The sequence below is a fragment of the Chamaea fasciata genome, unplaced genomic scaffold (assembly GCF_029207755.1).
Source record: "Chamaea fasciata isolate MVZ Bird 193981 ecotype frontalis unplaced genomic scaffold, bChaFas1.0.hap1 SCAF_3, whole genome shotgun sequence".
Taxonomy (NCBI): domain Eukaryota; kingdom Metazoa; phylum Chordata; class Aves; order Passeriformes; family Sylviidae; genus Chamaea; species Chamaea fasciata.
In genome coordinates, this window is record NW_027094088.1 from 55576048 (window position 1) to 55590491 (window position 14444).

Genomic DNA, 14444 nt, shown 5'->3' on the forward strand with positions numbered 1-14444 from the left:
TAGGCTATTAGATGCTGTGGTCTCATTGAAATTTTCAGAGCAGTTCTAGAAAAGGATACGGAAAATGGATCTTATGCACACTTCTCATGTACATTCTTCTAAGCATATTATCCTATGCAAAAATTAATCTAAAACTAAATAATCCACTCAATGGAGAAGAACAAGATCATTTTACTCTTTTTTTCATCTCATTATGGAAACAATATTTTTTCCCAAAAACATGCTTTACTGAAAATATTGTTTTTACCATGATAATTTTGGTATTTAGATATGTATCTCTTTTTACTGTAAAATTATGATTTATGTCACTTTCAGTTTAATTTTGAATAGACGGTGATATTTTTATTTACAAATGTTGATTAATTAGGTTTTTGAAAATGTTTATCCTCACAAGGAAAAATTGGGGTTTTTTACCTCCCTAACTAGCCTGCATGTAAGTGCACGTGAAACTGAAATAAAACCTTTCCTGTTTATTTACGTAAGAGGATGAACATGCATCAAATTATTCTTTGGACTTTTTAAAGATTGGTGCAAAAGATGGGTGCCTAGTTTCCTGCTTCCAGTTCTAAACCAACTTGATAAGCTGGCAAACAATTTGTCTGTGACTGCTTCAGATCAGAAAAGACAAAAGCTGAAAATATTGTAGTTGCCTGAGCCAGTGCAAGCCCTGGGAGGACACACGTTCTGTTTGATGTATCCAAGCAGAGGTCAGTCTTCTCTGCCAGTCACATAGCAGATGGGAAGACTCCAGTGGTTAAGTCAGGGACTGTTTGTGAGCAGGACAGGCTGCTCCTGCAAATCTGGTTGTGCCAGGTTCTCTGCAATACTCCTCTCCATCAACCAGGCTGGCAGTTGTTAGATTGCTGCACCCTAAACTTAAATTCTGATCTAATTGCTCTTCCCAAAAGCAAAGGTATATATTCATACACCAAGGTTGCAAGGCAACAGTGAGATTATTAAAGTGTGGGAAAGCCTGTGGTAAGTGGGAGGAAGAAGAGAGAAAATTAGGAAAAATAAAAGAGTTAGTGGAAAGCATAAGTAATATCACTAAAGGCAGTTGGCAGCCTTTTCCGTCTCCCTGCCCCAAATATCTTGCAAGCAAATAATTATTCCTGTGTGCATACACCTTTTTCCAAGAGGTCCATCTTTGGGGAGAATTCAATATGCCTATACACGAATGTTTAACTATGCTTTGGATCAAAGCTACCCATTTCCATAGCTTTGAACAGAATTTTTTTCTCAGACTTTCAGGTGGAACAAACATTCATAGCCCCTTGAATCCATTTAAAATATCAGAGGAGCTGTTAGGGTTTTATTTGTTTTTAATGTGCTTTACTGGCTGTAATATTAAATTGTTTTGTCAATTTTTGTAATTCTCATGGTGTTATACACAATTCTGACTGTTCTTGAATGGATGATGAATGCGCAGATGCACACAAACATAAAAATCCTCTTTATGGATTAAGGACCAAAAAAGATCCTCTTCTAGTGCTGGTGAAGATGCGCTTAAAGGTGATTCTGTACCTTTTTCTTAAGAGTTCCAAAGGAAAGCTTTAAAAAGGAAACCCCATTCGATAAAACAAAAGCTATTTAGTTCTATCCTGTGAGACGACAGGTACTCCTACCGTGCGTTAGAAGTGAAATTTGGAAGAAACATGGTGAGATCTTCCTTTAATATATACCTCAATAACCCATCAAAGTTTTATTCCTTCCCCCCTGTCAGTGCTGCTCCACTAATTCTCCAGGGTATTTTTTTCCCTCCTAGCAGTTCTCCTGACACTCCCTTTAAGGCTGACTTACTCATTCTCCTAATAATGCAGTGTTTTGATTCCACTCTTAAGACATTTTGCAGATGGGCTATAAGATTGGTGGGATATATCAAATCATTGACAGGATGAAAACTTGTGTCATTCAGTGAAACGTTATAATTTCTCTTCAATTGTATCATTTAACCTTACCATGACCACTTGCACGTGGGCTTCAGGTGAACAATGTTACCTCTTCCTCAAATAACTCCTCTCACTGTATTAACTGGGTTTTAAATCTCCTAGGGAAAGTCAAAGGTTGCTATAACAAGTTAGAAGCCATCCTTTAACACAAATACTGAGCCAAAGATATTCTCAAAGTTAATACCTCTCCTGTCAGTGCTAGGTTTTGCTACACTGTACACAAAATTTAGCATGCTTTTTAGACTGTCACTATTTGCTAACCCTCAAGGGAAACTACCATGGTATTACTGAATTATTACAATGTGTGTGTGTGCATATATATATATTATTTCCTAATAAGTGTCTCTATTTTCTTCTCCATCTTAACCTAACAGAGAAAATACAGGTTCCAAATTCTGCAGTTTTCTATGGACAACAAAATATCAGGAAGATAATACATTAGAAACAAAAATTTAGGAAAAAATTACTTCTGGAACTGTGTAGTCAAAACTTTGATTACTCCAATTTTTGATACTTCAAATTGAGTGAATGACACGTTTAAAAAGAACTCTATGTATAAAGACCATATGCAGCTTTGCTTCTGGTTGGGTTTTTTTCACTTATTTTTTAATGATTACATCTCACAGAAATACCAACATAGTTCAAACTACACAGAGGAAAAATTCTAAGAAAGCATTATAGCATCAGTCTGTTAGTATCCTTCAAGTATTTACAAAGATGTTTTTACTTTCAAATGTTCATAATATGATAGGAATTGGGGGTGGAAAACCACTTTTCAAGAGAAGACTTCAAAATTATGTCTTTTGTGAAAATATAATTTTTGTGAACCACTCATTGGCTTAGGCTAAAATAGATTCTGTCAAGGCTAGATAGAAATAGCAATATTAGCACCTGATCTGTGAAAGCTGGTTTTCTTTTGACATGTAGTTGCCAATATTCAAAAAAATTGCAAATCAGAGGGCTACATATTTATGAGAACTAGTCTCCATAAATCTCAGATTTTTATCATTTTAGAAGTTTCTTTCTAAATGAGAACAGTAAATTTGTAAGTGAAACTTGCAAATCAGTTTTATCACTGTCTATGTGTGCATATGTATGATTTATAAATATACTTGAAATTCCAAATTGAGCTTGTAAGTAGGTCTGATAAGTTTTTCTACTTTCTACATCAGTGCTGTGAATCAAACAGCTGCAAACTTTCAGTTCCATGGTCATCTACAACAATAGAAAGCTACAGAGAAGGGGACTGGAGGTTTATTTACTTGTCTTTCTAAAATAATATAGCATAAATCAGTTAAAAATATTATCTTCCCCTATTACTATAGTACAGACAGCACTTACTGGGACCTCTGCTGTTCCAGGTAACTGTAGCACTGATTCAAACCAGTAATAACTTGCCATGATAATAAAATGATTTATTGTCTGCATATTCTGTAAATTACATTCATTCTGAAAAAATAGTAAACTGTCTTCAGGTCTATTTTATATATAAGCAATAGTTTCATCATCAAAGCTACAGACAATTAAATGTAGAATAACTGATGACTTTAGGCATCAAACAAGTCAAAAGATTGCATTCTTTTAGCACTTTGACAGCTCCAGAGCATCTGAAACACAACTGAAAATAAAGGAGACATTTCTGGTCTAATAAAATTTATACATTGTGAAATATTAAAAATGTGAACCAGAAGATACTGCTGGAGGTCAAAAAATTCTTAATTCTTATTCATTTTTTCTAGTTGCTTGGTAAACTGCTAGAAAAGCATTTCCTTTTGCTTGGCAATAACCTTCAGAGATCTTCATAAAGCAGTTTTACACACTTTGGACATTCTTCTCCTCATGTTACATGTTCTTTATGAGGCTATCTAGAAATGTTTCCTTATTATTACACGTTTGTCTGAAGTTATAAAACACCTAAAATAAGCCAATTAATTAGTCATGATGGCCTCTTTTCAGCTGCACACTCATTTTCAAATGAATTTATTGAAGTAAAGGATTTACAGCATATGGACTCACAGACTTCTCATGAGTTAAACTGGCATCCATATGTACAGCTTTCAGTAGAGAACTCCAGAGTAATATTTACAATGTAAATATCAATTTTTATTACGTAAGAAACAAATATATCACAACTTTCACTTCACAACATATTTGTTCTGGTTTGATGACTAAAGTCATCTCTTTGAAATACTATGTGGAACTCAAAAATAGCTTGTTCTTGTCATAGACTTTACCAGGTGTTCTTCAGGGATCCTGAAAAGCAAAGGAGAGATGTGCTTTAGAAGTCACTTTTGCAAGCAGTTGCATCATGAGGTGTATGAGGGCAGATAGCAGGCAATGAGTAACACTTCATATAAAACAAATTATGTGCTTGGGACTGACAAGCTGAGACGTGGCTGCTCACAGGAGTTTGGTGGGCATTACAGTCAGAAAAGACCGTGGGATGAGAAAAGAAAGGTTGAAGGACTAGAGAAAAATGTTATTGCAGATTAGCCTACAGCACGGAACTGCTCACTTTGAAAAAAACCTGTATCCTTGAAATGGACACACAAATTCAGGTTGCTCATTCCACACTACATTAGCAGCTGGGCACTGCAATATAATGACAAATAACGGTCAATGCTGATTCACCTACAGGCAGATCTGCCTCATCAGTAGAGTCAATAAAAACGTAAAGGACTGAAAATGTTTTCAGGAGGACACCTGCGACCTGCTGCACCACTACTCTTTCTCCCTTGGTTAATGCCAGGACTTCGAGAAGGTGCAAAATCCAAGAGTAGAATTTTTTTTTGCATTAATCCTATCTGGAAAGAACATTTCTTTCTAGAATCATGTTGCTTACAAACTATTTAATTCCTCAATGCATAAGCAGTTTATGTCCTCTGTAACCTTCAGCAACTTTAGAGGAACTGCCACATTTATGGAAAGGAAAGGAACATTTTCTCATTTTATTTCAGTCTTGAAAAGAAACAACGTCTTTTTGGGGGCAGGGGGATGGGTGGTTCAGGATGATACAAGAAAAGACATTTCTCCAAATTTATCTTCAAGAATAGCCTTTTAATTATTTTTTCTTACTTTTTGAGACACAGCCAAATGCCAAAAACTATCCTAACATCAATTTCATAATACACTTTCAATAATGCCAAGGCATATTCACTTCTACCTTTGCCTTTCAATGTTATGTTCCTGCAAGTGTTGATGTAGAAGGGTTTATGTTTCAGTAAATCAAAGGAAAAATAATTGTGAATGACTTTAGAAAAAATAGTACTAGCTAAATGGAAAACCGTAACTGCAAGATTTGCATGTCAAGTACTTCCTTAATGCATAAGGTTCATTTTGCTGATGCTCTTAGTTCTAGGGGCAACTCCTTTCTAATGAAAAAGATGTTAAACAAAATCTGCAGCATTTTTTTAATTAAAATAAATATCCCCAAGTTTGTTCTCTGAAGAAATAATGATCTTTATAATTAAAAATGAGTCACTTCTGGTTTTATGCTGCAGTGCACACTGGTTGAAACACCCAAGTGAGTTAGGTGCATTATGAGAAGTGCCATTTAATTAGTAATTTTCAACAGCAGCAATCATGGGATAACTTAAAGCTTATTATTAAAATTATTATTTTATTCAGACACGAACTCTGTAGAAACGTAAAGCTGCTCATGGAACAGGACGCCCTTTCCTAGATTATTCTGATTTTCTGATAGGCCACACTTCATGTACAATTAATCTCATTTTATGGGTCAAGTCATGTAACAGATAGCAAGGGAAAAGACAATCTTGGCATACCAGTGGGAGGTGGCTCAGCAGCTCATCTACAGAATCGTAGTTTTCTGAAAAGGATGGTTCAAGGAGTTCTGCCTCATCTCGAAGTTTAGCAGGATTTAGCTCTTCCTGGCTGTTGTGGGTCAGAAACAAGTTTTATTGCTCTCAGAAGAAAAAGCAAAGAAAGCAAAGTCTTCTCCTAACTGTAGCTCCTTCACATTTTCTTACACTTAAACCAAACTGTTACAGAATATATGAAATAGCATGCTTAATGAATAATGAGACATGATATTTAAAAACAGTTGTCTAAATTAATGAATATAAAAACGGAATACAAGGTGTACAAAGTGTATGCTGGCACGTCTCACCTAAACTGATTAGGACATCTAGTCCTTCAGGGATTTTCAAATTCTCATTTCATGTGTTTACAGAGAGGCAAATGTTTAACATATTTCTTTATAAAATTGTTGTTCATGTTCCATAGCTCTGTCCGTTTTTTCCTTAAGAAGATTTTTTTTCTAAATAAAAACAATTTAAGAATCTGTCAAAAGATTTTTAAAGTTGTCAAGTGCCATCTCCTCACAGGAGACTATTCTAGTCTGATTGTGGTGTCTGTTCCAGTCACGGAAAAATGTTTTCCTTGTCCTCTCTGTATACATACATGGATGTAAGCCTTTTCTGTCTTAATGCCATTCAAGTAAGGAAAGAATACACGTGTGCTTTCTTGTAGTACCTTCTTTTTCCAGTTAAAACTGAGTTTAAGTATTTCTTCACAGCCATCTGCTTTCGAAAGCGGCTGTAGTTGTCGGTGAAGACAGCATCAGAGTGGCGTTTGACAGGACTGTCCTGGGAGCTGGCAATACAACAGTTACAAAGGAAAAATTAAGAGATGATATCTGCTTAGAAGAAAATACCATTAAATGAGTGAAATAAGCTTTATGATATTAATTAGCCTAATACAATAAAATTTTCATTTCAGCTTTCATTTCCATCTATGACATTGGATCTTTCTTCTGCTGAAAAGAAGCCACTGCTTCCACTGCTTCCTATGTATTTTAATAACAAGGATCAAGTTCCAAAGATTGTTATTCAGTCTTTTGGGGCACACCTTCCACTGTTTGTCTTCTCAGTTTTGCCATGGCCTGTGTAATTAGGATACATAGTCAATTATTTCTAGAGTCATTGTCCCAAGAGTTCTGCAAGATAAGTGGTTAAGTGTGGATTTCATTACTCTCTCCTGCCTGTTCTCACACCCCAGGATGCACCTTTTAATAAACAGATTTTATTCTAATTTCTATCATTCATGTGAATATATTTCAGTACAATGCCAAGGTACAACCTGGTTTAAGCCGCAATAAGTTCCTAAAGGACCTCACCACTGTTCACAATGAACGCAGCGGAGGTGGAGTCTGCCACTGAGGAAAGTTAGAGTGCAGCATCACATAAGTAGCTGTAAATGCTTGATCTAAGGTTTCAGAAGACAAAACACACCTTGTGAAAGCCAGACCTGGAGACCTTTTCTTCGTGCACAATCTTGGGAAATGTCAGGGTGTTCTATTTTAAATGGTCTGTGTTAGTTTACAGCATATGAGAAACTGGAACTGTATGTTCTGGAACAAAGGCAGCACTGACATAAACAGAGGACCTAATTTTTACTCAGCTTTTGAGCATATGAAGTAGCCACTCAGTGGTATTGTCACGGTGGCTCACAGTTGCTGCTTATGGATTTGAAAACAAGGAGAGTATACAGTGATCCCACCAGACACCCTGTGCCCTTTAGTTTATTAACGTATTGGTCTGGAAGTTGCATCCAGACCCCTAGTCTATGAATTTGCCTCATTCTTTTTTGAATTCTGCTGAAATACAGATCTCACAAACATATGTCAATATGTTCTACAGCAGGAAAAAACTGTACCTTTACATTTTGAGTATAAACCAATCAGTTTTTGATTTAATTCTGTATTTCCCTGTTGCTAAGTACTGAGTAATCAATCACTTTGTATTTACTTTTGCCACTCATCCACCAAGCTAGTAAAAACACTACTGAAAATAAGAATTAGCAATTCCGCATGATAATCATTATAATATTTCCAGTACACATTTTCCATGCCTTGTGCAGTGTCTGCTGCTCTACCTCTCACCACTGTGTCAGGAATAAATAGTAACATATTCATTTAGTAATATCACTAAATACTTATATAGGATTTTCAGCTCCCCCTTAATTATATAACCTTCTCTTTCAGTATCTCTAAAGCACAAAAAGGAGACCTTGGATACAGAAGGGTAAAAAAATTGCCAATAAAGCCAACTAGGAAAAGAAAATCTACCTAATGTAAGTGTCACCTCACCTAACTCGTTTTCTAATAAGCGAATGCAGATATCTCTTCACAGCAAGTTTAGCCAAAAGATGGCTGTAGACACTGGTGAAAATTCCATCAGCATTCCTTGTATTTCTGAAATGGACAATAAATAAACTCTACAATACAGCCTGGGTTCATGTAATGTTGATAATGTTAATTTTGTAAACATACTGCTTTCCTTATTTTAAGTATTGTACATCTTAAACGGAACTAATTTCATATAATAACTTCCAGATCTTCACAATATACTTTTTACTCCTTCCGTGAAAGTGAATGCATTCATCATGCCAGAATAGCAATACAATCAACACTTCTGCCGACATCCTTACTGCTACCATTATTCAAGCAGCGGCTGTGGGATTTTCTTCTGTAATTGAGTCTTCCTTTCCTTATTCTCAGTTTGAAAACATGAATGAGTTTTTGGTAGAAATCAAGTAGTCCATCATCTTTTGTATTTATGATAATAAAGAAACTCACCTATCAATAATTCTGGACAGATCAAAATAGAATTTCTCATTTTCAGGTAGTGTGTTCTGCAAAATATCTGATTCTGACTTTAATGACCCATGGGCTTGGTCAGGTTCACTGGCTCCAGCAAATGGCATTCTGTTTCCCAGTCTGTTGGAGAAAGAAACCATGTAAAAGTACAGCTAGTTGAGGACACATTACTAGAGTTAACATTCTGGTTTGTGTCAAATGCACATCTACTTTAATCGGCAAGGCAATTTAAAGAAATCTGGATAATTCAAAAATCACTTTCAAGTAGAAAAATTGTACATTAATTGACATAACAGATCCTTCTCTCAAATTCACATTTTTCTAGATAAATGTTGCCACTGAATGCAATTTATTCCTGTGCATAATGTGTGACAGTTACAGCACAAGTGACAACCATGAAGCTTTTCCTAACAACTGTATTTTGTATAAATGATGGATGAAATTAACAGCCTCTACCCAAGCAAAGTAAAAACTGTTCCTGTGATGTACTTACCTCCCAGTTAAGATATAAGATGTGCATTGAAATGCAGAATGAAACAGTTCTTAGGCCCTCTCCAAAGCAAGCAAATACACCAAGAACTTAAAACTAAATAAAAAGTGCAGTCATGTATCTCTACATGTTTTTATTCTCTCGTGTTAGAAGCTAAAAAAATCTTCACATTTAATCTCTTAAAGTGCATCATGGCAATTGCTCTGTATAAACTGACATATAGTTACTTCACATTTTCGTTAACTGCAGTTCCTTATGAAGTGTGTCATTTTATCAAGGGCAGTCTGACTGCACAGCAGTAGTTTGGCATCATTCCTTCTGACTGCTCTGATATTCTGTGGCAGACAAGAGGCTCCCATCGTTGTAGGAAACCCCTGCGTGTGATGGCATGCAAAAATCACATACTAAAACTAAGACAGACTTATGCCCTTGTAATTTTAAAGTCACTATTAGCACTGTTTATAGCTCTGATTCATACAAGTGTTCTGTCTGGTAAAAAAGAGGTGCAAAGTTGCTGTGTAAGATGAACCTTTTGGAAGTCAATCACTGCGCTTTTTTGCTTGTTTTTCCTTCGTCGTCCTACACTTGATGTTCCTCTTACCTAAATGCAAACCCTACCGTTCTGCCATCTGATTTAATTTAGCTGGACCACTAACAGCAACTTCAACGAGCCGAAGCACGCAGAGGTACAAAACCTACCCTCAGCTCTGTCCCCACGGACCCGTCCGCGTCCCAGGGCTCACCGTGACCCACACCCCGTCCGCCGCCCGCCACACACCACAGTCACCGCCACCCAGCCCGTGGGGCAGCGCTGCTGCAGCCGCCTCGGGAGATGCGAGCGTGTCCCGGGGGCTTTTACAGGCTGGGTTCGGTGGACACCGGCCGGGACCGCGACCTCGCCGCGGGACCCCGCGCACCCGCCCGACACCGGGCAAACACCCGACGGGAAGCGCCGCACTTCGCGCTCCTTGGGAGGGCGCAGCAGAGGACCGGCGCCTCTCACAGCCCCTTCGGCCACCGGCCGGGGCTGGGCAGGTCCCTGCGGGCGGAGGGGCTGGAGCGGGGCTCGGAGCGCGGAGCGGAGCGCGGAGCGGAGCGCGGCCTTACCGCGGGACGGGAGGGAAGGCGGCGCCCCGTGGGGGCAGCGCCCGCGCCCGCCAGCAGAGGGCGCTGAGGAGGGCGAGGGCGAGGAGGAGCGGGGAGGCGCTGCGGTGCTCCATGGCCGCCACCTGCGGAGGGAAGAGCGCAGCCGTCACCCTCCGACCCGGCCCGCTCGCACCCGCCGGCCCCGCGCCGAGGCACCGGGGCTTCGCCTCGGGCCGCCGAGCGACTGCCCCGGTCCCTCTTCCAACCCCGGTCCCCGTCCCGAAAGACGCCGCCGGCCAGCAGGGTGGCGATGGCAGGGGAGCTGCCGGCGGTCAGGGAGAGCTGGCATCCCCGAAGGCGACCCCGGTGCCAGGGGCAGCGGTGCCCGGGGCTCAGCGACGTAAGCGGTAAGGGAGGGTCCCGCCCCGGCTGCCCTGGGCTTTCAGAACCTCTCCCCGCTCCCCGACGGCCGGGATGTCTTCCCTGTAGGTCCGGGAGGGGAGAAGAGGAGCGAGGGTACGGGACGGGCACATCCTTCCTCATCCGCTGGGAAGTTGCCGCTGTGGCGGGGAGAAAGTTACTCACGGAGCCGCGAGTCCGTCGGTGGGTCTGTCTGGGCGGATGCGGAGCGGAGCGGTGCTGGGGCAGTGCGCCCTGCTCCGCTGCGCGACTGCCGGGGCGGCCGCAGAGGAAGAGGAGGAGGATGAAGAGGAGGGCTCCGTCTCGCCGCACGCTCTGAGCTGCCCGCCGCGCCACGGCGTTTTATAGCGTTTACACGTTTCTGCTTCCGAAGAAGCAATCACGTTACTGGAGAGACGTCACCCTTCCCAAGGGGACGGTCGCTTTGTTCAGGACAGTCAGAGACTTATATTTAACACATGAGCAGTCGCGTACCTCTTCCCCTTCCCCTAACCACCCCCCCCCCACACCCCCTCCGGCCATTATTTGATTTATGTTAATGACATAGTTTTGGAGGAGCGGAGCCCCGTCGGAGGGGTGATTCCGCCTCGCCAGCCGGGAGAGTAGGCGGCCGTCGGGGTCTGCGGGGACACGCCACACCGCGCATCCCTGCCCGCACCCGGGACAGCCGGAGCGAAGGTGGCTGCACTCTCCGGGACCCTCCGCTCTCTCCCCGCACACTCCCCCGGCCCCCGTGGTTCCCTGAGGAGCCCCTTCCGCGCCGCGGGGTTGCTCCTTTCCCCAGCTTCCCGGCAGTGTTTCCGTGCTAAGCTGGTCCCGCTCCGTCCCTGCCACATGCAAGTCCCTGATGGGGGTTCCCGCCCGAGGTGCGCCGGAACTTGGTCTGAAAAACAAAATTTTCCTACGGGTTTTAGTTTTATTTTAGCAGGTTTCGGGGTGTTTTCTACTCTGCGCTATTTTGCTTAAACTGCGTGCGTGTTCGTGGAGCACGGATTAACCCCCAGATCCCAGCGCCGCTTGGCGCAGCCAAGCAGGGCAGGTGCTTGTGACGGTCCCGCGGATCCCAGCGCCGGCACGGGCGCACAGGGAGGGCGGCTGGAGTGTATGTTAAACCCCCCTGAGCAGAAGGGGCATCAGCTTTCCTTCTAAGGTGTTTTAAGCCCAAACTTCGGGAATGCCACAGAAAGGGAGAATCGGTTTCAAGCCTTTGGCTTTTCTCCTTCGAATTTTCCCTGCCTCAGGGAGATCCGCGGGCAGCAGAGAAAGAAACACGGGGAAGTGGGCGTGGGACCCGCGGGCGGGCCGGCAGGACAGCGCTGCTCCAGCAAGCACCTCTTCAGTGTCGCACCCTGTCTTTTCGGTGCCTGCACTGAAATATTTGCCAAACAATCGCGGAAGAATTTCAGCTGTAAAGGTCATTATCCTCTCTTTTTTTCTCCCCCACTTTTTTTTCCCTTTAGCTTTTGTGCCTCTAATCCTCCTACTCACCCAGTAACGATTGTACCAAATCCATACAGACGATTTCACCATTTCTTTTTACTTCTAATAAGTTTTTCTGTTTCATGTTTCACTAAAGGTTAGGCAGGCTCAATGCCGAAAATTCTGCGATGCTTAATCACATTTTCTAATTCAGTTACATAAAGAATAAGTGAATTAGATTAAAAATGCCTGGAAATTTGTTTCTCGGATGACAGCTGTGACTAAAACCAGAGTTCCTGCAGTAGTCTAATTTCAGGAAATTTTCCCCTTGTTACTACATAACTAGGGGTCGAAGGAGCTATTCTGCTCCGGAATGGCGGGATGAGCATCAATGGCACCGTATTCCCCTCACCTCAGAAATATCCCGGCTCGGGAGCATAGGCGTTGTGCCGTGTGCGCGACCTGGGGAAGTGCAGTGGGTTTCACTCAACTACTTGCGAGAGGAGAGAGGAAGGAGAAAGTCATCTCCTGGGTGGCGTAGGGACGCGTGGCTGGGCCACTGCGAAGTCTGCGGTTGCCCAGTCTCCTGGCCTGGAGCGGCGAGCGACGAGGGGAGGCGGCACTCGGGACCCCGCGGTCAGGGAGGGTTCGAGGGGACCGCGGCTGCCCGCGCTCCCGCTCCTCACCCCCAGTTCCCAGTCCCGCTTCTAAGTCCCAGTTCCCAGCCCCTGTCCTCAGCCCCAGTTCCCAGCCCCAGTTCCCAGCCCCTCTCCTTCTCCTCAGTGCCACTCTCGCCGAGGGCGCCGCTGCGGGAAAAGCCAAACGCTGCTGGCAGCAGGAAGCGGTGAAGAAAGAAGTTTCCTTCTAGCGCTAGCAAGCCGGAGTTAGCGCAGCCTGTAGAGGGGGTCTCGCAGGAGTCCTGCGGACTGCGGTCCCTGGGAGGGAGGAAGGAGGGGAGCAGCCAACTCAGTCTAAGGGATATGTGAAAAACAAGTCTGCTCTCATTTGCTATGTATGTGCAGCATGGGTGGCTGCATGCTCTGAGGAGATGTATATAGACTAAAAATTGGAGAATCGCTGACAAATCAGGGCTTTCTTACCATGCTGTACCATTTGGGGCACCCTTGCATACCGTACCCATTGAATCTGGTTTGCTGTAACTCTGTTCCCCTTTGCAGGTAGTACACTAGGTTGGACAACATGCTGTCGGGCTGGCTAAAGTAGCCTCAGAACTTCTCTGGGGATGACAGTATTGATAAAGAAACCTCTCTAGAGCTCCCTTAACTATCTGAGAAATCTGTAGTGCAATCTAATCTTACAATACCATCTATTTTCCATATTCTATAGACAAGAAACTGAGTCATAGGGAGATCAAGTGGTTCCTCTTGTTTACTCAGAAAGTCTCCAGTGGAGCTTTGAATTCACCCCAAATGCCCCAGACACTCTTCAGTTGCACTAACCATTGCCTTCATTTCCCTTCAGCATCCTGTTTCGAGCCACCATCTCCTCCTCTTGAAGACAAACTGAAGAAGAGGTGCCACCTCCCCCTTTTCCCTTAGTCCTTCCTCACATTTCTCGAGAGGATTTTCGTTGAAAGAGATTGGTTTGGGATGACTGACAAGGGTTTGGGATGGCAATCCAAGTTCTGTCTTTTCCAATTTTATCCCCCTGAAGCGTGCACTACTGTTTCCACATTTGAATAAGTTTTGATAAAAGTAAGTAATTGAAAGAAAAATAATTCTTTATAAAGAAACAGAAGGAGAAAAGACCCTTTTCCATTGATGTCCTAAGTGAGTCCTCTAAGATCTAGGCAGATGAACCCTTTTTGGATGGTAGCTCCCGCTGTTTTGTTCTGGCAAAACTTGTGCCCTTTCAGAAAATTATCACTTGGGAGAAAATAGTCCTTGGGAACTTCTCCAGGATAGTAATTAAAAACAGGCAACTCCTGGGAAATCAAATATTTTTCAGTGTTATTTACAGGAATCCTGATGCATAGCATCCTCGCATTTACTGAACCTTTTATCTTTATTTTATTTGTTATCAGATATCTTTTGGTTACTCTCCATTTTTGCTTCAATTTCTTCTTTAATATTCCATTTAATAAAACAAAAAAAAATCAAAAAAAGTTGCAATTATAAAATTGTAACATTTAGGAGTGATGGGAAAGACAAGATGAACCAAAGAGTAGAAGTTTTCTGAAAGTTTTTCTTACCATTTGTATACAAACTTGTGCAATGTATATAGATCAAGTATTTCCTAAAATAGCTAAATCATCTGGAGTAAGAAATTTGGGAGGTCTGAGGTTTGTTAGTTAGATTTGCTTACTATTTTTAGCATGTAAAACTGTTCTGAAATTGATGTGCTAAAAATCTCTTAAAGCTAAATCCTGAGACGAGAAATCTGCTTAGTTCCATGAAAGACCTGCTTAGCATTTACCAAATTTATCATGTAATTGTATTTT

At 42.1% G+C, this 14444-nt stretch overlaps 1 protein-coding gene across 2 annotated transcripts; it reads right to left on the reverse strand.

Annotated features, from left to right (window-relative positions):
- Positions 1 to 4030: 4030 nt before the first annotated feature.
- VIP (vasoactive intestinal peptide) lies at positions 4031 to 10947 on the reverse strand. 2 transcript variants are annotated; one of them, XM_066179077.1, is made up of 7 exons: positions 10730 to 10947; positions 10166 to 10287; positions 8548 to 8688; positions 8059 to 8163; positions 6444 to 6563; positions 5735 to 5843; positions 4031 to 4202 (listed from the first exon to the last, which is right to left on the reverse strand). In XM_066179077.1, the coding sequence occupies exons 2-7, from the start codon at positions 10276 to 10278 to the stop codon at positions 4194 to 4196; spliced, it is 597 nt and encodes a 198-aa protein (XP_066035174.1). In that variant the 5' UTR covers positions 10279 to 10287; positions 10730 to 10947; the 3' UTR covers positions 4031 to 4193. The 2 variants fall into 2 exon arrangements, with proteins under 2 accessions (XP_066035174.1, XP_066035173.1); XM_066179076.1 differs by lacking the exon at positions 8059 to 8163 and having other exon boundaries at positions 10730 to 10934.
- Positions 10948 to 14444: the final 3497 nt, after the last annotated feature.

Excerpts from the sequence above, each read along its gene's own strand:
- VIP (XM_066179077.1), bottom strand. The coding sequence starts at position 10,278 with ATGGAGCACCGCAGCGCCTCCCCGCTCCTCCTCGCCCTCGCCCTCCTC. Across the intron at positions 8,164-8,547 it reads CTGTCCAGAATTATTGATAG|AAATACAAGGAATGCTGATG; the intron begins GTGAGTTTCTTT and ends TGTCCATTTCAG. Across the intron at positions 5,844-6,443 it reads GTTTTAACTGGAAAAAGAAG|CCAGGAAGAGCTAAATCCTG; the intron begins GTACTACAAGAA and ends GACCCACAACAG.